Here is a 23592-nt window from a genome sequence, read left to right on the forward strand (position 1 = left end):
ATGGAATGGTATGGAACGGTATGAAACACATCAAACACATAGTTTCCATGTGTTTGATATCATTCCATTCTCGCCATTCCAGCCATTATTAGGAGCCGTCCTTCCCTCAGCAGCTTCCTGTCTGCTGTCTGAATTACATTTTCAATCATTGTCGTACCATTTACTTTATAGGTTTCTCTCCCCTGCATGTTCTGCTCCTAAAATGGTGAGTGTTTACAAAGTAACTGAGGGAATAATAATCAATAAGGTACTGGAATTGGAACAGAGTGACCTGACTGGAAAAACTCTGGGCTCTAACTATATTCAGGAACATTATCATGTGATGTTCTGGTTCTGGTTGTCCAGAAGCGTCTGCGTGTGAAGCTGTCGACCCGGTTCTGCAGCGTTGCAGTTCAGCGGTCAGACCCAGGGGTCAGGGGTCTCAGATGTCAAGGTCAAAGTTCCCCGCCAGGAGGCGGAGCCTTGCATGTCCGTCAGGGTGACGTGGAGCTGCCAGATGTTGAGGTGAGATCCATTTGCAGTGTTCCAATGTTCTACCCTGCTCCCTGAAGTTTGCACCCCTACATACAAGTGCATACTTCTGGGAGGAGGGTAGAGAATGATAAACATAGGATCCCCCTATAAACCTGGGGCCCATTTGTGTCATGTTAGTTTTATGAAGTCTGGTTAAAAACAGTGTATCTCATCAGGCATTGCTCTCTGTACGGCGGGTCAGGTCCAGGAGGCGGCATTTCCCTCCCAGTAGCCTCCTGTGTTCTACCATGGAGGACCACACCCTGACTGGAGATTACAGCAAGGTGTGCAACCTCACATCAACATCTTCACAACGTTGTAAAATTTTTACTTTTTTTCCAGCTGGGTGATAGTAGGCTAGGACAAGCCCATGATTGGCTGAATCAGGTGTGTTAGTGCTGTGCTAGAACAATATGTTTAATGTGTGTGTGTGTGTGTGTGTGTGTCCACAGACACTACTGTTACCAGTAGAGAGAGTGGAACACCAGGATCTTCACTGCATCTCAGCCCAAACAGTAAGTCCTCTCCTTTCCTCCATCTCTCCTTCCTTCCTTCCCTCCTTTCCTTGTTCCTCCACTCCCACTCTCTATATTCTCCTTCATCCTCTTCATCATAATCATAAAGGATATCCACAGCACACATGTGGACTACAACACTGCTTATTGGACTTCAACATCCTGTTAGCGATGGTATCTAGAGGGTAGTCTCCTGCTAGTACTGTTGCCAGGTTGTTACCGTTGCTGTGGTAAACTGGAGGTGCATTTCTCCTGATGGCCTGCAGGTGGCGTCTCTGCTAAGAGGACAGTACAGCGGTACAGTGGGAGACTTCCTCATCATAGACTGTCGCTACCCTTATGAGTACCACGGTGGACACATCAGGGTGAGGTTTTTTGAGTAAACCAAATAGAGAAATAAACCAAAACCTTGACCATAATATTGATGAAATGTATTTTATTATACATAATAAGTTAACGACTGACTGGTCTGATAACTTATAACCTATTGTATAGGCCTGCTCATCTGAGTCCTCTACACACACACATATATATATATATATGTAGAGGACTCAGATGAGCAGGCCTATACAATAGGTCATAAGTTATCAGACCGGTCAGTTGTTAACTTATTATGTATAATAAAATACATTTCAGCAATATTATGGTCAAGGTTTTGGTTTATATATATATATATATACACAGTACCAGTCAAACGTTTGGACACACCTACACATTCAAGGGTTTTACTATATCTGGACTATTTTCTACATTGGAGAATAATAGTGAAGACATCAAAACTATGAAATAACACATGGAATCATGTAGTAACCAAAAAAGTGTTAAACAAATCAAAATATATGTTATATTTGAGATTCTTCAAAGTAGCCACACTTTGCCTTGATGACAGCTTTGCACACTATTGGCATTCTCTCAACCAGCTTCATGAGGTAGTCACCTGGAATATATTTAATTTCAATTAACAGGTTTGCCTTGTTCAAAGTTAATTTGTGGAATTTCTTTCCTTCTTAATGCGTTTGAGCCAATCAGTTGTGTTGTGTTGTGACAAGGTATACAGAAGATAGCCCTATTTGGTAAAAGACCAAGTCCATATTATGGCAAGAACAGCTCAAATAAGCAAAAAGAAATGACAGTCCATCATTACTTTAAGACATGAAGGTCAGTCAATCTGGGAAATTTCAAGAACTTTGAAAGTTTCTTCATGTGCAGTCGCAAAAACCATCAAGCGCTATGATGAAACTGGCTCTCATGAGGACCGCCACAGGAAAGGAAGACCCAGAGTTACCTCTGCTGCAGAGGATACGTTCATTAGAGTTACCAGCCTCAGAAATTGCAGCCCAAATAAATGCTTCACAGATTTCAAGTAACAGACACACCTCAACATTAACTGTTCAGAGGAGACTGCGTGAATCAGTCCTTTATGGTCGAATTGCTGCAAAGAAACCACTACTAAAGGGCACCAAAAATAAGAAGATCTGATGAGTCCAAATTTGAGATTTTTGGTTCCAACCGCCGTGTCTTTGTGAGACGCAGAGTAGGTGAACGGATGATCTCCGCATGTTGTTCCCACCGTGAAGCATGGAGGAGGAGGTGTGATGGTGCTTTGCTGGTGACACTGTGTGATTTATTTAGAATTCAAGGCACACTTAACTAGCAGGGCTACTACAGCATTCTGCAGTGATACATCATCCCATCTGGTTTGCGCTTAGTGGGACTATCATTTGTTTTTCAACAGGACAATGACCCAACACATCTCCAGCTGTGTACGGGCTATTTGACCAAAAAGGAGAGTAATGGAGTGCTGCATCAGATGACCTGGCCTCCACAATCACCTGATCTCAACCCAATTGAGATGCTTTGGGATGAGTTGGACCTCAGAGTGAAGGAAAAGCAGCCAACAAGTGCTCAGCATATGTGGGAACTCCTTCAAGACGGTTGGAAAAGCATTCCAGGTGAAGCTGGTTGAGAGAATGCCAAGAGTGTGCAAAGCTGTCATCAAGGCAAAGGGTGGCTACTTTGAAGAATCTAAATATATTGTGATTTGTTTAATACTTTTTTGGTTACTACATGATTCCATGTGTTATTTCATAGTTTTGATGTCTTCACTATTATTCTGCAATGTAGAAAATTAAAAAAAAATAAAGAAAAACCCTTGAATGAGTAGGTGTGTCCAAACTTTTGACTGGTACTATATATACGTTTATATATTTATGTTGTTCTCCATGTGTCCCATAGGGGGCAGACAACCTCCACACCGAGGCTCAGATCCAGGGGGCTTTACTCCAGCTCCCTGCCCTCTACCAGCTGTCCTCCTGGGGCAGAGCTCCCACCAGCCCCCCTGGACAGGCTCCAGATCCAGGTGTCAGTGGTACTTCCATGGGTGGAGTGTTACAGAGGTCCAGCTCACAGTCACATTCACCTGGAAGTGGTACCACTCCACCAGGACAGGGGTCACCCATGGAGGGGTCGTCGCCACGGAAACTGATTGTGTTCCACTGCGAGTTCTCGTCAGAGAGGGGCCCACGGCTGTAAGAGAACAACACACACACTCATCTGAACATAGGCTGCACACAAACACACACACGCTGCATGCACCCCCTCATCCCACAAACATACACAACTTCTTGATCCTGATACTGGCTTTTCCCACCTTTCCCCTGTAGATGTCATTACCTGAGAGAGCTGGACAGAGCGCTCCATGCCTCCCTCTACCCTCTGCTCTTCTACCCTGAGCTCTACCTGCTGGAAGGGGGCTACAGACACTTCTACTCTTGCTACCCGGTACGGTTCCTAAGTACATCACTGTAGCGAATTCAGGGGTATCTCCGATCGCTGTCACTACAACAACTTAACCAGCGTTACGCCAAGAGGGCTGTCCAGTCGCTACATTATGAAGCATGTCTTAAACTGAGATGTAATAGGACAGTTTCTTCATAATCAATGTATACTTCCTACTTATAATAGTGTAGCAAATTTTAGGGGGGAAGGACAGTTACGACTGACACTTGAACCTGGATCCCTGTCAGTCCAACAGCTTACCTATTGACAAGGTTGCTGGAGGAGTTGTACTAAAATCACTACGGTATCAACTAAAACAGTGTCTTCTACATATTCAATGTCTCAGAGCAGTGAATCACAAACTGTCTTTTAAGCGTTTCTCATTTCCCCTTGACTCTCTGAATAAACAAGAGCATTGTTTCTAGTTACAACGCAGAGTGTTGTTGACACAACCCTGAGAGTCTCAGCCATGACCCCCACCCCCATGATTTAGACATTTAGGGGGGGTAGGGTATTCATTGTTTCTAGTTACAACGCAGAGTGTTGTTGACACAACCCTGAGAGTCTCAGCCATGACCCCCCACCCCCATGATTTAGACATTTAGGGGGGGTAGGGTATTCATTGTTTCTAGTTACAACGTAGAGTGTTGTTGACACAACCCTGAAGGTCTCAGCCATGACCCCCACCCCCATGATTTAGACATTTAAGGGGGGGTAGGGTATTCATTTCCAAATGATTCAGACTATTCGTAAAAGCTTTCAGTGCATTTTCCCTCTGTTCCTCTGCCTGACTGCCTGCCTGCCTGCCTGCCTGTCTGTCTGTCTGTCTGTCTGTCTGTTCGTCTGTCTGTCTGTTCGTCTGTCTGCTTGTAAGTCTTTCAATCTGTCTGCCTGTGTGTCTATCTATCTGCCTGTCTAGGAGCTGTGTGAGCCACGCGGCTATGTTCCCATGCTCCACAGGGAGTACAGAGAGCAGCTGGGACGATTCAGACGGAAGACCAAGTCACGACTCCACAAGAGACTGCCGCTCTACAAGACTCACTGATTGGACACTTGCTTGCATACCAAGTTTCTACGGTTCCCTTTACACAATGGTGACTGCCACCCTTACAGTCTGCTGTCAGATTGGATATATTGGTATCAGGGGGTCGTCTAACAACCACCTGATGCAGATCTCTTTTGAAATTAGTTATCAATAAAGTTGTTTCAATACAAAAAGAATGTGTCATTATCATGGCCTTATATTGTGACATAATAAACTTCCCTTTTCATGCAAGGGACAGAGAGAGGAAGATATGGCAGCATTTGAGTAGCCTATAATACATGTAAAAACAAGCAATACAATAATAGGCTACCCATAAAGTATCTCAATACTACGCATACACCAAACATAGGCCTAAAATGTCATCACTGTGATACGATGGTCGCCTAGGCTACTGTGCTTTCTATCCACTGAACATCACTGGCTGACGTGCTCCACTGCGCGTTCGCTTCCTCCGCACCGCACACGAGAGGGTTTCTGATTGGTCTAGCGCGGCAGGAAGTCTGTCGGCATTATTCAGAAGGAGCTTTCAAGTTCACAACAGAACAGCCAGCCTAGGTAACCTCTCGAACCGAATCCTCATTTCATATCAGCCACGACACTACTGCGTGGATTTTCTCCGCATTTGACAACAAGATTGTTGCTCTTAAATTCCCGAGAATACAGCGGAGGTCGATTCAAACGTCACGGATTCGAGATGGCTGCGTACAAGTTGGTTCTGATCCGTCATGGAGAGAGCTGCTGGAACCAGGAGAACCGCTTCTGCGGATGGTTCGACGCGGACCTCAGTGAAACCGGGGAGCAGGAGGCGAAGAGAGGAGGACAGGCGCTAAAAGGTGACCCGGTCTATAATGTTACACAGTATAATGTATCTCTCTTTCGTTCTCTCATAGAATTAAGACAGGGCATGGAGGGCCATGGAGCGTTTTGCTGACAGATAGTAGGGCAGGCTATTCCCGTTACGCTAGGCGCGGCTTGAGGAAACAGGTAGTTGTGTCACTGCGGCATTATCTAAACCACCACTTGAAGGACTTGCCCGGTGGCATAATGTGAACTGTTATCAGCCCCTACAACCTGAAAGCATGTCTGCTCTCTGTGTAGTGTAGCTGGTCAAATTGAGGTTGTGTTAGGCTTATAGCCTAGCCTGGATAGCCTAAAGCAACTTGCCCCCCAAAACAGGAAATAAGGGTGCATCTCAATAGTCTGAAGTGGACTCCTCTCCTTGTCTCCTTTCCTTTACCTGCATAAGTAATATGGTGGTGGTGGATGCCTACCAGCTATTTACTGTAACCTGTAATTCTTTCACCTCTGTGCGGATTAAGGAAAGGAGACGAGGAAACCACTTGAGACTTAAGATGTACCCACAAGTAAAGAACCATATGTGTACATCACTCATTGACGCACTCATGCCCCCCCACACACACTCTCTCTCTAACACCTACTCTCTCTCTCTCCTCAGATGCTGGCTATGAGTTTGACGTGTGCTACACCTCAGTCCTGAAGAGAGCCATCCGGACTCTGTGGTTTGTCCTGGACGGGATCGACCAGATGTGGCTTCCTGTCCACCGCACCTGGCGCCTCAACGAGCGCCACTACGGAGGCCTGACGGGGCTCAACAAGGCAGAGACAGTGGAGAAGCACGGCGAGGCCCAGGTTAAGATCTGGAGGAGGAGCTATGAAACCCCGCCTCCTCCCATGGAGGAGGAGCACAACTTCTACAACAACATCAGCCAGGTGAGAGGGATGCGGACACACACACACACACACACGGGATACGGATACAGACAGGCACTCACGTACGCACACAGAGGTACACACACAGAAGCATGCCCATAGAGGCATACACACATCTACAACGTCACTGAACTCATATTCTGTGATTAGACACCATGGTGTCAGCCACACAGACCTGGGCTAACAGGCTTTGACTTTGCAGCACTAACATTCTCTTTCCTGCAGGACCGTCGCTATGGCGACCTGACGGAGGATCAGCTGCCGTCCTGTGAGAGCCTGAAGGACACTATTGCCCGGGCACTGCCCTTCTGGAACGATGAAATCGTGCCCCAAATCAAGGACGGGAAGAGGGTTCTCATCGCCGCCCACGGCAACAGTCTCAGAGGCATTGTCAAGCACCTGGAGGGTAGGTCACTAGGGGCGGTGGGGATGGATAGAGGGAGGGAGAGAGAGAGGGAGAGAGAACCTCCCTACATCTCAACGCTTACTCATGTTCCAGTGGTCATGCCAGAGTAATGGTATGTTACTGATATTGTTGTTTTTCTGATTGTTATTGTTGACTTGTTCTTGTTATTTACCTCAAGGTATGTCAGAGGAGGCCATCATGGAGTTTAACCTTCCTAGTGTTTAGTTGTATATGTTACTGATTGTTATTGTTGTTGACTTCCAGGTATGTCAGAGGAGGCCATCATGGAGCTCAACCTGCCTACAGGGATCCCCATCCTTTATGAACTGGACAAGAACCTGAAGCCTGTAGGGCCCATGCAGTTCCTGGGAGACGAGGAGACAGTGAAGAAGGCCATGGAGGCTGTGGCTGCCCAGGGCAAGGCCAAGAAATAGACACAGCGCCCCCGCGTGGTCAGGAGGCGTCGGTGCGGCTAGAACACGTTATAATAAGAATCACTCACACAGCGTGACATTACATTATCATGTTTACACGCAGACAGATATGTGTGTGTATATACATACATACATACATACATACACACACACTTCAAATACACACTCACACACATCACATTACACTATAGGTGGATTTGATAGGTCTTGCTTTCCTGCACATATATTTTTCCTGCACATTGAGACGTCAGTATTACACAGCCAATAGGAATCAGTAATACTGGATTGTACGGATCATCATAATATGAGTTGATCAAGATTGTTTGAGTTGACCAAAAACACACAGGATAGGGACCAGCTAATAGGGTATTTACAGTATCCAAAAACACAGGATAGGGACCAGCTAATAGGGTATTTACAGTATCCAAAAACACAATCAGGACCAGCATATATAGTATTTATCTAAATGGGGAAAATGATAGTGTGCTTTCTACTGCCATGTAGTTTTGCACTGAGTGAACATGTATGTAAACATTGACGGGCACGTTTGAAAAAGGAAACATTGAATCTCATTGTTATTGTTGTAGCTCTACGGCAACAGTATGTTATCATGGTTATGGTGGTTATTGTTAAAAGGGGCAGGCGGACCTGTTCTGTACTGCTGACCTTAGAATTGGTAGAGCGGGTGTCCTCATTCAGGAGAGGTTCTATACCCCTTCCACTCATTCTAATTCCATGCTGCTGACCTGTGCTTAGTGTTCTGTGTGGAATAAATAAAGATTCATCTCATTATTTATGAGCTGTCAAATGACTGTGACCCATGTCTGTTTCACAAGCTGCATATTTCTTGACTTGGCAGAGTTGAGCTGATTACATGTATGTTGGACTATTGAGCAATTTAGTGCTGGACTTGGACTGATATAGGTGCCAGTACTCATTTTGGGTGCCGGCACTGTTTATATTTAGTTGCTCCACAATACGTTTGTGCTAATATTCTATAAGAGGTTCAGGAGCTCAGGCAGTAGAAAAATGTAGGTGCCGGTACTCAGCTCCTGCCCAAGTCAAGCTCTGGAGCAATTACAACAAACGTGAGCCCTCCAGCTGTTCTCTCTCCTCTTGCCTGTTAGTTTCTGTCTCACATGTCCGGCTGCACTATTTTCTAATTTGCTCTAAAACAAATACATTTCCATTGATGATACTGGATACATCTCTCGTTCTTTATTCCCTGTCTGCGCTCATCTTAAATGAGAGTTCTAATGAGTGTAGCCAGAGTGTAGGTGAAGGAACGGAGAGAAGGTCGCTTTAGACTTGATGCATTCAGAACCAGGACACTGACTTTATCCGGAAAACCACAACAAAGATGGCGGACCAACCTTTCCGTCAAAGACTTGTGCTCAGGTCACATCCAATCGGCTTGCGTTCTGCTCTTCTTGAAAACATGTCGCCCATGAAGCTGTGTGTTCCAGGTGAGTCTGACATTAGAAACGTTTAAATGAGTTGATAACGGCATTCTTTTCACATTTGAGACCATTAGACAAATACGTTAGGCAATATGTTCTTGAAGGTTAAATTGCTATTTATAGCTTTCTAGCACGGGAAATGCGTGCCGTGCCACCACATGCTCGTTTACGTTCTAGCCTAGCTCGGTAGCTAACCTAATCTAGTGTATTTATTCCACATTATGTTAAATACAAACTCAATGTATAGTCACTTGGTACAACGCATGACATAATTTGCTAAATTACGAGCTTGTGAGGTCTAGCTAGCGATGCTGACTTTCAGGTACTTTTCAAGCCCACATTTTTTAAGTGCCCTGCCCACCGCCTCGGGGAGGAGCCCACTAATTCCAAGCGTTCCATCTCTTGTTGTGATCGACTCTACGTGCAAATGTTGAATTAACCCCGGGGACTTGGACTAAATGTCAGCGAAATGTAAACTATAAGGGCAGTGATTTATTTTGATTGTCGTTTGATATACACATATGTTTGTCAGTAACTGGGACGAGAAACTCTTGAGTGATTTAGCGATTCTGATTGTTTTTGTCAGACCATTATTATATTCTACTATTGGAAATGTGATAGATCAGCAGGACTCTGTTAACACGAAAGATGTCTGTCTCTCTACCCCTGTCTCTCTCCCTGTGTCTGTCTCTACCCATCTCTGTCTGTCTCTCTACCCCTGTCTCTCTCCCTGTGTCTGTGTCTCTACCCATCTCTGCCTGTCTGTCTCCCTGTGTGTGTTTACTTGTAATGATAGTGGATGTCTTACCTACCTTAGTTGAAAGCAGCGACTGTAAGTCTCTGGATATCTGCAAAAAGTAAAAAAAATTCTCACCCTGTGTGTGTATACATCTCTCTCTCCCTGTGTGGTGTGTGTGCAGGTGATAGACTATGCAGCACAGAAGACTGTATGCCCGGTACTGGGGTGTACCTACGACACGGCTACATCTACTCCTCGCTAGCAGGCTACGTACTCAGGAAGAACGAAGGAGAGGAGGTGAGACGGGGGGCAGCAGAGTACTAGGGTGTATTCATTAGTCACAGAACATAACAAAACATTTGGTCTCGTGCTAAATATTTACTTACAAACTTTTTGCAAAAAAAAACAAGTTTCTATTGGATAAATTCAGGTAGTTTCCTCCCCGTTCCGTTTGTTTCCTAGAGTAAACAGTAAACACTAAACAGCCAAACATTTTGCTACAGTCTGCCACTAATGAACACACCCCGGTTGCACTGGTCTTTTAAGCACTAACAACACTTGTCTTTTCTGACTAGCGCTGGTTATAGCTGCTTTGAGGGTTTTACTTCTTGTGTTATGTGGTTGTCTTACATTTTTTACATTTGACTAAATGACCCAAATGTGATTTATGAGGTGTGATCAGAAGTGTGACGGGGAGGGACGATGAGAGGAGGTGAAAGGTGGAGGAGGGGATAAGAGGGGAGTGGCTGGTTCATTGGCATGGGGGAAAGCAGTTGGGGCTGGTTTTGGGTGTGGGACTCATGTCAATGGTTATTTATTGTGTAACATTCCTGGAAGTAGAGAAACCACTCCAGGTTTGTTCACTTGGAACCCCTGAGGAATTATGCGGTGTTGTGGGAACGAAATGTAACATGTTCACACCTTAATCCTTCCTTGTCTTTACATTGACACCTCAGTCGTGTGTGTGTGTGTGTGTGTGTGTGTGTGTGTGTGTGTGTGTGTGTGTGTGTGTGTGTGTGTGTGTGTGTGTGTGTGTGTGTGTGTGTGTGTGTGTGTGTGTCTGCAGCTACCAGTCATCTCGGTGGTGAGAGAAACCGAGGCTCAGCTACTACCAGATGTAGGAGCCATAGTCACCTGTAAGGTGAGGTTTGGAGAGCTCTTGATGTGCGTGTGTAAACTTTTTCTACACCCTGGTAGTTGTTGTAGACCTACATAGTGCTAAAAAGCTGTGCGTATCACCTGGATTAAACCGGACAGAATAATTTTGAGGCTTGATAGATGAGGTGCTCTTGTCACTGATCCAAGCTCTCAACAATCGGTGTGTGTGTTTAACCTCACTGATAACAGCCCCGATCTGTCTCCCTTCCTGTCCAGGTGACCAGTATCAACCCCAGGTTTGCCAAGGTCCACATCCTCTACGTTGGTTCCACACCACTGAAGGACCGTTTTAGAGGAACCATCAGGTAACAGGTCTTATTACTGTTATTCTCATGGACTGTCCCAAATGCCCCTCTAGTCCCTATTCAGTGCACTACTTTTGTCTGGGGTCCAAATGGCAACCTATGGGCTCTGGTCACAAGTAGTACACTACATAGGATACCATATGGGACTATATAGGGAATAGGATGCCATTTGGGACTATATAGGGAATAGGATGCCATAACTGTCAAGACTGTTCAAAACTAATCTACTGTTTACTACACTAATATACACAGGAAAGAAGATGTACGAGCAACAGAAAAAGACAGGGTATGTTTTTGAATAAATCTAAAGTTCCCCCACTGTTTGACCAACATATTTTATATTGTGAAAATATCATTTTTGGTATCATATAGACCCATCTGTTACTGTTTGTCATGGCGTCATACCGTTTGATGCTGTTTGTCATGGCGTCATACCGTCTGATGCTGTTTGTCATGGTGTCATATCGTCTGATGCTGTTTGTCATACCGTCTGATGCTGTTTGTCATGGCGTCATACCGTCTGATGCTGTTTGTCATGGTGTCATATCGTCTGATGCTGTTTGTCATACCGTCTGATGCTGTTTGTCATGGCGTCATACCGTCTGTTGCTGTTTGTCATGGCGTCATACCGTCTGTTGCTGTTTGTCATGGCGTCATATCGTCTGATGCTGTTTGTCATGGCGTCATATCGTCTGATGCTGTTTGTCATGGTGTCATATCGTCTGATGCTGTTTGTCACACCGTCTGATGCGGTTTGTCATGGCGTCATACCGTCTGTTGCTGTTTGTCATGGCGTCATATCGTCTGATGCTGTTTGTCATGGCGTCATATCGTCTGATGCTGTGTGTCATACCGTCTGATGCTGTTTGTCATGGCGTCATACCGTCTGATGCTGTTTGTCATGGCGTCATACCGTCTGATGCTGTTTGTCATGGTGTCATATCGTCTGATGCTGTTTGTCATGGTGTCATACCGTCTGATGCTGTTTGTCATGGCGTCATATCGTCTGATGCTGTTTGTCACACCGTCTGATGCGGTTTGTCATGGCGTCATACCGTCTGATGCTGTTTGTCATGGCGTCATACCGTCTGATGCTGTTTGTCATGGCGTCATACCGTCTGATGCTGTTTGTCATGGCGTCATACCGTCTGATGCTGTTTGTCATGGCGTCATACCGTCTGATGCTGTTTGTCATGGCGTCATACCGTCTGATGCTGTTTGTCATGGCGTCATATCATCTGATGCTGTTTGTCATACCGTCTGATGCTGTTTGTCATGGCGTCATACCGTCTGATGCTGTTTGTCATGGTGTCATACCGTCTGATGCTGTTTGTCATATCGTCTGATGCTGTTTGTCATACCGTCTGATGCTGTTTGTCATGGCGTCATACCGTCTGTTGCTGTTTGTCATGGCGTCATACCGTCTGTTGCTGTTTGTCATGGCGTCATATCGTCTGATGCTGTTTGTCATGGTGTCATATCGTCTGATGCTGTTTGTCACACCGTCTGATGCGGTTTGTCATGGCGTCATACCGTCTGTTGCTGTTTGTCATGGCGTCATATCGTCTGATGCTGTTTGTCATGGCGTCATACCGTCTGATGCTGTTTGTCATGGCGTCATACCGTCTGATGCTGTTTGTCATGGTGTCATACCGTCTGTTGCTGTTTGTTATGGCGTCATATCGTCTGATGCTGTTTGTCATGGTGTCATATCGTCTGATGCTGTTTGTCACACCGTCTGTTGCTGTTTGTCATGGCGTCATATCATCTGATGCTGTTTGTCATGGTGTCATACCGTCTGATGCTGTTTGTCATATCGTCTGATGCTGTTTGTCATGGGGTCATACCGTCTGATGCTGTTTGTCATGGCGTCATACCGTCTGATGCTGTTTGTCATGGCGTCATACCGTCTGATGCTGTTTGTCATGGCGTCATATCGTCTGATGCTGTTTGTCATGGCGTCATATCGTCTGATGCTGTTTGTCATGGCGTCATACCGTCTGATGCTGTTTGTCATGGCGTCATACCGTCTGATGCTGTTTGTCATACCGTCTGATGCTGTTTGTCATGGCGTCATACCGTCTGATGCTGTTTGTCATGGCGTCATATCGTCTGATGCTGTTTGTCATGGCGTCATACCGTCTGATGCTGTTTGTCATGGCGTCATATCGTCTGTTGCTGTTTGTCATGGCGTCATATCGTCTGTTGCTGTTTGTCATGGCGTCATATCGTCTGATGCTGTTTGTCATGGCGTCATACCGTCTGATGCTGTTTGTCATGGCGTCATATCGTCTGATGCTGTTTGTCATGGCGTCATATCGTCTGATGCTGTTTGTCATGGCGTCATACCGTCTGATGCTGTTTGTCATGGCGTCATATCGTCTGTTGCTGTTTGTCATGGCGTCATATCGTCTGTTGCTGTTTGTCATGGCGTCATATCGTCTGATGCTGTTTGTCATGGCATCATACTGTCTGATGCTGTTTGTCATGGCGTCATATCGTCTGATGCTGTTTGTCATATCGTCTGATGCTGTTTGTCATGGGGTCATACCGTCTGATGCTGTTTGTCATGGCGTCATACCGTCTGATGCTGTTTGTCATGGTGTCATATCGTCTAATGCTGATTGTCATACCATCTGATGCTGTTTGTCATGGCGTCATACCGTCTGATACTGTTTGTCATGGCGTCATACCGTCTGATGCTGTTTGTCATGGCGTCATATCGTCTGATGCTGTTTGTCATGGCGTCATATCGTCTGATGCTGTTTGTCATGGCGTCATATCGTCTGATGCTGTTTGTCATGGCGTCATACCGTCTGTTGCTGTTTGTCATGGCGTCATACCGTCTGTTGCTGTTTGTCATGGCGTCATATCGTCTGATGCTGTTTGTCATGGTGTCATATCGTCTGATGCTGTTTGTCACACCGTCTGATGCGGTTTGTCATGGCGTCATACCGTCTGTTGCTGTTTGTCATGGCGTCATATCGTCTGATGCTGTGTGTCATACCGTCTGATGCTGTTTGTCATGGCGTCATACCGTCTGATGCTGTTTGTCATGGAGTCATACCGTCTGATGCTGTTTGTCATGGCGTCATACCGTCTGATGCTGTTTGTCATGGAGTCATACCGTCTGATGCTGTTTGTCATGGCGTCATACCGTCTGATGCTGTTTGTCATGGCGTCATACCGTCTGATGCTGTTTGTCATGGCGTCATACCGTCTGATGCTGTTTGTCATACCGTCTGATGCTGTTTGTCATATCGTCTGATGCTGTTTGTCATGGCGTCATATCGTCTGATGCTGTTTGTCATGGCGTCATACCGTCTGATGCTGTTTGTCATGGCGTCATATCGTCTGTTGCTGTTTGTCATGGCGTCATATCGTCTGATGCTGTTTGTCATGGCGTCATATCGTCTGATGCTGTTTGTCATGGTGTCATATCGTCTAATGCTGATTGTCATACCATCTGATGCTGTTTGTCATGGCGTCATATCGTCTGTTGCTGTTTGTCATGGCGTCATATCGTCTGATGCTGTTTGTCATGGCGTCATATCGTCTGATGCTGTTTGTCATGGCGTCATACCGTCTGATGCTGTTTGTCATGGCGTCATACCGTCTGATGCTGTTTGTCATGGCGTCATACCGTCTGATGCTGTTTGTCATGGTGTCATACCGTCTGATGCTGTTTGTCATGGCGTCATACCGTCTGATGCTGTTTGTCATGGCGTCATACCGTCTGATGCTGTTTGTCATACCGTCTGATGCTGTTTGTCATATCGTCTGATGCTGTTTGTCATGGCGTCATATCGTCTGATGCTGTTTGTCATGGTGTCATACCGTCTAATGCTGTTTGTCATGGCGTCATATCGTCTGTTGCTGTTTGTCATGGCGTCATATCGTCTGATGCTGTTTGTCATGGCGTCATATCGTCTGATGCTGTTTGTCATGGCGTCATACCGTCTGATGCTGTTTGTCATGGTGTCATACCGTCTGATGCTGTTTGTCATACCGTCTATTGCTGTTTGTCATGGCGTCATACCGTCTGATGCTGTTTGTCATGGCGTCATACCGTCTGTTGCTGTTTGTCATGGTGTCATACCGTCTTAGCTCATTCTTAAATTGTAATAGACTGGGAACCACTATAACCTTTGACCTCTGTTGCAGGTGGAGACGTATAAAAGCTTCCGTCCTGGAGACATCGTCCTGGCTAAAGTCGTATCCTTCCATTTGACAGTCTTTCCAGTTCAGTAACTAGGTAGTAACACAGGGACAGTCAACCAGTGACTGATGTTTGGCTGGTTCTATACCCTTAGTGCAGCTTTCACCATATTCACAATTTGACATTTAATCAATGTTAGACATCAGCCAAACAGAACGCACCAAACCACTGATCTACCAATCACCTTGCATCCCAAATAACTACTCATTATGTGATCGAGATGACTGGTTCTGTGCCTTTCCAAGTGTTGTCCTTTAACCTCCCGACCCCCAGATCTCCCTGGGAGACGTCCAGTCCAACTACTTGTTGACCACAGCAGAGAACGAGCTGGGGGTGGTGGTAGCCCACAGTGAAGCAGGTGAGACTGGTCACATGACAACAACACTGCTGTTCTTAGCCCAGGGCTGTCCTTAACCCTAGGTTACCCTCCATAACACAACCCTTGGTTAACTAAAACCAACTGACACTTTTGTCAAGTAGTATATTTCTGTTTCCCTCCACTCAGGAGCCCAGATGGTGCCTATCAGTAGTATATTTCTGTTTCCCTCCTCTCAGGAGCCCAGATGGTGTCTATAGGTAGTATATTTCTGTTTCCCTCCACTCAGGAGCCCAGATGGTACCTATCAGTAGTATATTTCTGTTTCCCTCCACTCAGGAGCCCAGATGGTGTCGATCAGTAGTATATTTCTGTTTCCCTCCCCTCAGGAGCCCAGATGGTACCTATCAGTAGTATATTTCTGTTTCCCTCCACTCAGGAGCCCAGATGGTACCTATCAGTAGTATATTTCTGTTTCCCTCCACTCAGGAGCCCAGATGGTGCCTATCAGTAGTATATTTCTGTTTCCCTCCACTCAGGAGCCCAGATGGTGCCTATCAGTAGTATATTTCTGTTTCCCTCCTCTCAGGAGCCCAGATGGTGTCTATAGGTAGTATATTTCTGTTTCCCTCCACTCAGGAGCCCAGATGGTACCTATCAGTAGTATATTTCTGTTTCCCTCCACTCAGGAGCCCAGATGGTACCTATCAGTAGTATATTTCTGTTTCCCTCCCCTCAGGAGCCCAGATGGTACCTATCAGTAGTATATTTCTGTTTCCCTCCACTCAGGAGCCCAGATGGTACCTATCAGTAGTATATTTCTGTTTCCCTCCCCTCAGGAGCCCAGATGGTACCTATCAGTAGTATATTTCTGTTTCCCTCCCCTCAGGAGCCCAGATGGTGCCTATCAGCTGGTGTGAGATGCAGTGCCCGCGGACGCACGCCAAAGAGTTCCGCAAGGTGGCCAGGGTGCAACCTGAGTACCTGCAGGCCTGAGCAGGGACCAGCGGGCGGCGTGCACCCCTCACCTCTACCGCCCCCCCGGCAGGGACCCCTTTCCCTTCCTCAAGGAACACACAGCTTCCCTATCTCTGACAGAGACAAACACACTCACTCACACTTGGATTGTAAACAATGCATTGTGAGTACAAAGGACCAATATTCTAGAGGTCATGTATAGATGCTTGGACACGAATCCATGGGTATTGACTTGACACACACACAGCCTTATGTTCAGGGGGGATACCTCAACACATACACACACGCACACAGAGCCTTATGTTCAGGGGGGATACCTTGACACGCACACAGAGCCTTATGTTCAGGGGGATATCTCGACACACACACACGCACACAGAGCCTTATGTTCAGGGGGATATCTCGACACACGCACACAGAGCCTTATGTTCAGGGGGGATATCTCGACAGTAGATTCCTCCCTCTACAACCTACAGCAAGGCAGCATTTTTTTCTCTCCTGGTTATACAAGGCTACAGTAGAGGTGCAGGATTATGTTCCAACCCAGCACTAGGACACCTGATTCAAATGATCACTGGGGCCTTGATTGGCTGAATCAGTCTCGTTAGTGCTGGGCTGGAACACAAGCCTGCACCCCATGTACCCCTTCAGAAGCAGGAATAAATAACACTGATCCGGGGTTACCTTCTGATCCCATACCCTTCTCCCTGAAGTGTGCACTCGTGTATCCCCCCCATAAATTTACTAGCATATGTCTTCCACCAGTCCTTTCCTTTTAAATCCATGAGGGGTAGTGAATGAGTGCACACCTTTGGGGGGGGGGGGGTGTAGAATCAGACCACAGCCCTGGTGTGACAGTCACCAGTACAGACAGGCCCAATTCCAAATCGACCCTTAAACCCTACACGCTAGTGAGTAGGGCTTGATTTGGGCTTGGGCCTTAGACGGCTAACACTGGGATGTTGAAGTAAAGTAAAGCGCTGGAATTGAAACTGTCATTTTGTGGCGGCACCGTTAAAGACTCATACAACAATACTTGTTTGTCTCTCTCATTTCTTCCTGTACTTGTCAGCAGAGGCACATGTGTTTTTAAGAGTCAAATAAAGTGAATACCAAAGTGCATCATGTATGAACTACTCAACCTGTTCCAATGTTAATTACCTGCGTTATCAGAAAGGTTAATTTTAAAGATTATTTTATTTTTATGAAATCTTTAAATAATAGAGAGCCAACTGATGACTGTGTAAACAATTCTATGCTGTTTAAATGTGTCTAATTGACAGCTTATCACCTGCCAGTTTTTATCATGTCATGTTCAGTTAAGGAATTAGTTGATCGTACTAGACAATTACCTATATAGTACACTACAGGGCCGCTGGTCAAAAGTAGTGCACTACAGAGCCCACAGGCCGCTGGTCAAAAGTAGTGCACTACAGAGCCCACAGGCCGCTGGTCAAAAGTAGTGTGCCATTCAGGATGCCAACAACCTCATATGATACTGGACCAGTCAGAAGGCAGAAACACACACAGCTCTGCTCTCATTGGTACCACAGGTGGATAGGTGCAGCTTTCAGTTCAATGTCAGCAGCTTTATGTCACACAGTACTCCTATACACTGAACATAAATATACATGTGTTGGTCCCATGTTTCATGAGCTGAAATAAAAGATCCCAGAAATGTTCCATACACACAAATGTTATCTATCATTGTGCACACATTAACATCTATGTTAGTGAGCATTTATCAGCATGATCATTACACAGGTGCACCTTGTGCTGGGGACAAAAGACCACTCTAAAATGCGCAGTTTTGTCAACACAATGCCACAGATATCTACGTTTTTTGAGGGCGTGTGCAATTGGCATGCTGACTACAGGTATGTACACCAGAGCTGTTGCCAAAGATTTGAATGTTAATTTCTCTACCATAAGCAGCCTCCAATGTCATTTTTGAGAATTTGGCAGTACGTCCAACCAACCTCACAACCACAGACCCCGTGTAACCAAGCCAGCCCAGGACCTCGACGTTCAGTCTTCACCTGCGGTATCGCCATCCACCCGGACAGCTGATAAAACGGAGTATTTCTGTCTGTAATAAAGCATTTCTGTGGGGAAAATCCCTTTCTGATTGGCTGGACTTGGCTCCCCAGTGGGTGGGCCTATGCCCTCCCAGACCCATCCATGGCTGCACCCCTGCCCAGTCATGTGAAATCTATAGAGTAGGGCCTAACTCATTATAATTGTTGCATTTATATTTTTGTTACCAGTCAAAAGTTTGGACACACCTCATTTCAGGTTTTTTATTTTTTACCTTTTTCTACATTGTAGAATAATAGTGAAGACAAACTATGAAATAACACATGGAATAATGTAGTAACCAAAAAAAAGTGTTCAACAAATCAAAATATATTTTCCAAGAGTGTGCAAAGCTGTCATCAAGGCAAAGGGTGGCTACTTTGAAGAATCTCAGATATATTTTGATTTGTTAAACACTTTTTTGGTTACTACATGATTCCATATGTGTTATTTGATAGTTTTGATGTCTTCACTATTATTCTACAATGTAGAAAAAGGTAAAAAATAAAGAAAAACCCTGTAATGAGTAGGTGTGTCCAAACCTTTGACTGGTACCGTATATACATTCATAAACACCCCATCCACAGACAGACAGACACTCCCAAGACTCTGCAAGAGAAAAGGTACACACACACACACACTCATCCACATCCGTTTGGGATGCTAGACACACTCAAGGGTCCCGACTCAGTCATCGAAGCGCACCGATCGGGTTTTGTTGATGTCAATCGAGAACTTGTTATTAGACGGCGCCGAGAACCCAAGTCCCGCCCCCCTTCCCGTGAAGTCCATGCGGCGCGACTGAGCGCGCTCAAATTCCCCCAGTAGGCCTTGCTGCAAGCTCTGCTGTCCGTCTTTAGTCAGCGCCATGTTGGCCCGCCCTCCCGTCGCACCGCTCGCTGCCATTGGCTGCCCGCCCTTCTTGAAGCCGCCCATCAACCGCAGGAACTTACTATGTTGGTCAGAACTGTCAAACTGGGCAGTGCCCCACTGGCCCAAACCCTGGAAGGGAAGAAGAACAATGTTTGTAATATTTATATTCGACATAATGATTTGTAACAGAGAAGAGTTGGTATGTGACCCCATATTTGGGATACACCTTGGTGTCCTGACATCGTAAGAGTACTGACCGATGGTACCGGTGCTGCTATGAGTTGGACTGGATTGGACTTCTGGTCGATCTCATTCTGCAGGGCCAGGCGTCTCCCCTATGGAATATAATAGGACCATCGTTTTATATTAAGGCCATGTTATATAGTACAAAACATATACTGTATAGTCCATGTTATAGAGTACACAACATATACTGTATAGTCCATGTTATAGAGTACACAACATATACTGTATAGTCCATGTTATATAGTACACAACATACTGTATAGTCCATGTTATATAGTACACAACATATACTCTATAGTACACAACATATACTGTATAGGCCATGTTATATAGTACACAACATATACTCTGTTATATGGTACACAACATATAGTCTATAACATGTGGTTGGTGATTCTATTTACTGTACTCCTAGTCTAAAATATAAAAATACTCAAATCCACGTGTGCTTCAATGGCTGCCCATTTGATTTTTTGACCAGTTATTGGCAAAAGATCTGATTATTGGCAAAACAGCAGAATCACTTTGCAATCACTTGGGAGTATCCCTGACACAGACCAGGGTATTACGTAATCAGTATAGAGCATGTATATTGGTTGGTGTGTGTCCAGCATGTTTGACTGCAGCACTGTGTAAATCAATGACAACAGCATTCACTAATAAGCATTTGTATAATATAATGCATTCATCATTTATTCATAAATAGTTACATAATCAATATACAATGTTTAATTCAGACCAGGAAGAAATTACATTTATCTTTCTCACAGTGACAGAGGGATGGAATGGAGACTTGGATTGGTGGACTGGCAAGTGGGATTCACAGGATCCAAACAGATCTAATGGGTCGTTAGCGATCTACCTGATCAATATGGATCTCGAAGGCGTTTCCCCTGGTCTCCGACAGGAAAACCACGTCCATCTGGTCCCTCTGGGGGTTGGAGCAAAACAACATATCAGACAACTACAGACCTTCATACTGATACTGTCAGCGTTTTAATACCTCTAAGTAGAAACAATTAAGTAAGAAAGTCAACACTGTTTTACCCATTCGATTGTTGGGAGCATATATTCATTTAACCGTTAACTATTCTGTTAGTCGGCACCTCCAGCATTTTGGGTGCGTGTCAGCACATGCTTTTTACAGTACTTTCAACAAGGACCCCCCTTTCAAATGGCTCTAGAATCAGGGCCACCTTCCATAGACAAACATTGTGGACCGTTTCAGATAGAAATGTCAGGAATAGAGCCGACATGATTCCTCATTCTACATGTCAGAGAGACATGTTTGTTCTACATCATATATGTCTATCTGAACGTTCCACAACGTTGTACCCTGCTGAAGGAGTCCCATGATTTGATAACCTCTTCACCTCTGACCCTTAACCCCTTTAACTCACCTCCTGGTCTTCAGGGGCGCAGCTCTCCACCTTTATCTTCTTTTTCCCCTTCGTCGGAATCTTCTTCCCTTTCTTGTGAGGGGTGCTGCCCTCCATTTCTGTCTCTACCCCAGAGGAGCTCTTCTTCACCTTTTTCCTTCCCTCGCTCTCTCCGTCCTCCGCCTGTTCCACTACTCCTTTCGTATCCACCCTTTTTGTCTGTTTGGGCTTCCGTTTGTCCACCACCATCACATCCTCCTTCTCTGTTAGTGCAGAGGCCTTTCTCTTCTTCATCTTGCCCTCCTCCTTTCCTTCCATCTCCATGGTGGTGTCTGCAGCGCTGCTGGAGGACTTGGGTTTCTTCTTTTTCTTTTTGGTGTTATTCTGTTCCTCCTCCTGTACTGCTACTGTAGCCTCAGCTCCCTTCTTCTTCTTTACTATCACTTCTTTCTCTGCCTCTCCGCTCTCTTTCTCTGCGATTGCTCTCTTCTTACCCTTCTTTTTCTTCTTCGTCTCCCCCTCTTCCTCCTCCTGACTCTCCTCAGTTGGTTCAGCAGCTTTAGGGATCTTTTTCACTTTCTTTTCTTCCTCTGTTTTTCCCTTCTTTTTCTTGCCTTCCTTTATTTCTATCACCTCTCCTTCCTGTGCCTTGACAACGCTGATCTCTGTCTCTTCTGCCTGAGAGAGCTTCTTTTTTTTCTGCTTCGGCCCATTTTCCACTACTCCTTTCTCGTCCTTTAATTCACTCTGTTCTGTCTCTACCTCCGTTTTAACGGTGTTAACACCTTTCTGTTTTTTCTTCTTCTGGCCGCACCTTCTGTCATTTCCATCAGTCATGGCTTCCTCACCGTTGATGTCAGTCCCAGACGACAACTTCTTCTTCTTCTTCCCTTTCTGTTTCTCCTGCTCTTCTTCCGTATTCCCCCATTCCCCATTGGATGACACCTGCTCTTCTTCTACCAGAGTCTCTACTTTCGTCTTCTTTTTCTTCTTCACTCCTTCGTTATTCCCTTGGTTTATGGAAGTGTTTTCTGAGATCTCTTCCTCAGCGTGGGTGTCCTTCCCACTCTTCTTGTTCGTCTTCTTCATGGTAACCATCCTGTTGCCTGTGTCGGCTTGGACCATCTGAGAAAAATAAACATCCCACAATATGTATCTGTTTGAAAGAAGCAGCCACTTCAAACGACATAGTAGAGAATGCATTTTAGGTTTAAAATGGACACAATATTGGTATTGACGGTGTGTGTCCTAAATGGATCCCTATTTTCTATATATTGCACTTATTCTGACCCAATGTGTCCTGGTTCAAAGGTGGTGCACTAAATAGGGGATATGGTGGCATTTGGGATGCAGTCAGTGTCATTTTGGAGAGCAACACAGAACCAGATACAAACCAGTGATCTGACCGAAACCGTGGACAGGGACTCCTTGTCTATCTCCCTCTGTAGGGCCAGACGTTGAGCCTACAGGGGATAAAGCCTGGATTAAAAACTAACAGTACACTTTTACAGTAGATGTTGGCTCAAGTACTATGTTTCATAGGTTGTCTATCCAAATTGTCAGCCAATCCCAGCACATGTGGAGGAAGGTGTCTTAAAACCAGTGATTCACATACACTGACTGGTGATCAATTGATAACGATTGTTGTTGATGTGATTTGATAAATTGATAACGTGATTTATTTTACGGTGATCTCATCTAACGTTAGCTACCTGATCAATAAAGACCTTTGCCACGGTGTTGTATCTTCCTGTCTTCTCGGACACGAAAACCACTTCGTCATGAAAAGCCGTCTGCAGAATCAAACACAGCCAGTTCAGTTAACGCAGGTAAGTTATACAAAACAATAACATTTACCAGTCTATTTGCCTAGGTTATAATGTAGTTTACAAAACAACTAGTTCAGTGTAAGTCAAGTTATGCTAGCAAGCAGCATCGATTGAATGTGTGCATGGGGTGTTAAGGGTTAGCTAGCTTGCCATGTTAGCTGGCCAAATAACCGTCACCGGTGATAAAACACTTTGCAACGGGTGAACACAGCAATTCGATACTTGAAAGACTACTTGAACGCTTGATCATTCAAAATGTATAAATAACGGCATTAAAGTTTACTTACTTTGAAGACTCACGTAGAACCGTGTGTACACCAGTGCTGTACTGCTCCTTGACCCGGAAGTACTGTGAGATTCTCTTCTAGTAATCGTCCTCGTGTGTCTATAGCAACAAAACTCAACGGCACGCTCCTTCTGTCCCTCTCCTATCTCCTGATTCTCTCCCTTCTTTACACCTCGTATGTTTCTGTATCTTTCTCTCTCTCTCTCATATGCTGTGTGTGTGTGTGAGAGAGAGAGAGTCAAATGGTTCTCTCTCTCAAAAACGTGCAGAACAACATATCCAATCAGAGCAGTGCTCTGGAAAGCC

General features: G+C 45.2%; 4 protein-coding genes across 5 annotated transcripts; 3 read left to right on the top strand and 1 right to left on the bottom strand.

Moving 5' to 3' along the window:
* Positions 1-4947, top strand: LOC120032444 (M-phase inducer phosphatase 2-like). The gene is made up of 8 exons (XM_038978549.1): positions 1-18; positions 346-504; positions 690-797; positions 966-1028; positions 1295-1393; positions 3264-3556; positions 3692-3809; positions 4726-4947. Exons 1-8 carry the CDS (start codon positions 1-3, stop codon positions 4849-4851), a joined length of 984 nt encoding a protein of 327 aa, XP_038834477.1. The 3' UTR covers positions 4852-4947.
* A 408-nt stretch (positions 4948-5355) lies between these two features.
* LOC120032861 (phosphoglycerate mutase 1-like) lies at positions 5356-8233 on the top strand. Its single transcript, XM_038979072.1, has 4 exons — positions 5356-5684; positions 6308-6582; positions 6808-6988; positions 7253-8233. The coding sequence occupies exons 1-4, from the start codon at positions 5546-5548 to the stop codon at positions 7420-7422; spliced, it is 765 nt and encodes a 254-aa protein (XP_038835000.1). The 5' UTR covers positions 5356-5545; the 3' UTR covers positions 7423-8233.
* Positions 8234-8813: 580 nt separating this feature from the next.
* On the top strand, positions 8814-17719 carry LOC120032858 (exosome complex component CSL4-like). Its single transcript, XM_038979069.1, has 8 exons — positions 8814-8888; positions 9803-9918; positions 10688-10762; positions 10996-11084; positions 11337-11370; positions 15249-15299; positions 15577-15661; positions 16509-17719. Exons 1-8 carry the CDS (start codon positions 8861-8863, stop codon positions 16613-16615), a joined length of 585 nt encoding a protein of 194 aa, XP_038834997.1. The 5' UTR covers positions 8814-8860; the 3' UTR covers positions 16616-17719.
* Positions 17720-19141: 1422 nt separating this feature from the next.
* LOC120032543 (lysine-rich nucleolar protein 1-like) lies at positions 19142-23449 on the bottom strand. 2 transcript variants are annotated; one of them, XM_038978686.1, is made up of 7 exons: positions 23288-23449; positions 22899-22964; positions 22566-22634; positions 21193-22296; positions 20655-20723; positions 19804-19881; positions 19142-19675 (listed from the first exon to the last, which is right to left on the bottom strand). In XM_038978686.1, exons 4-7 carry the CDS (start codon positions 22294-22296, stop codon positions 19361-19363), a joined length of 1566 nt encoding a protein of 521 aa, XP_038834614.1. In that variant the 5' UTR covers positions 22566-22634; positions 22899-22964; positions 23288-23449; the 3' UTR covers positions 19142-19360. The 2 variants fall into 2 exon arrangements, with proteins under 2 accessions (XP_038834614.1, XP_038834613.1); XM_038978685.1 differs by having other exon boundaries at positions 22884-22964.
* Positions 23450-23592: the final 143 nt, after the last annotated feature.

Source organism: Salvelinus namaycush, chromosome 39 (genome assembly GCF_016432855.1).
Source record: "Salvelinus namaycush isolate Seneca chromosome 39, SaNama_1.0, whole genome shotgun sequence".
NCBI lineage: Eukaryota > Metazoa > Chordata > Actinopteri > Salmoniformes > Salmonidae > Salvelinus > Salvelinus namaycush.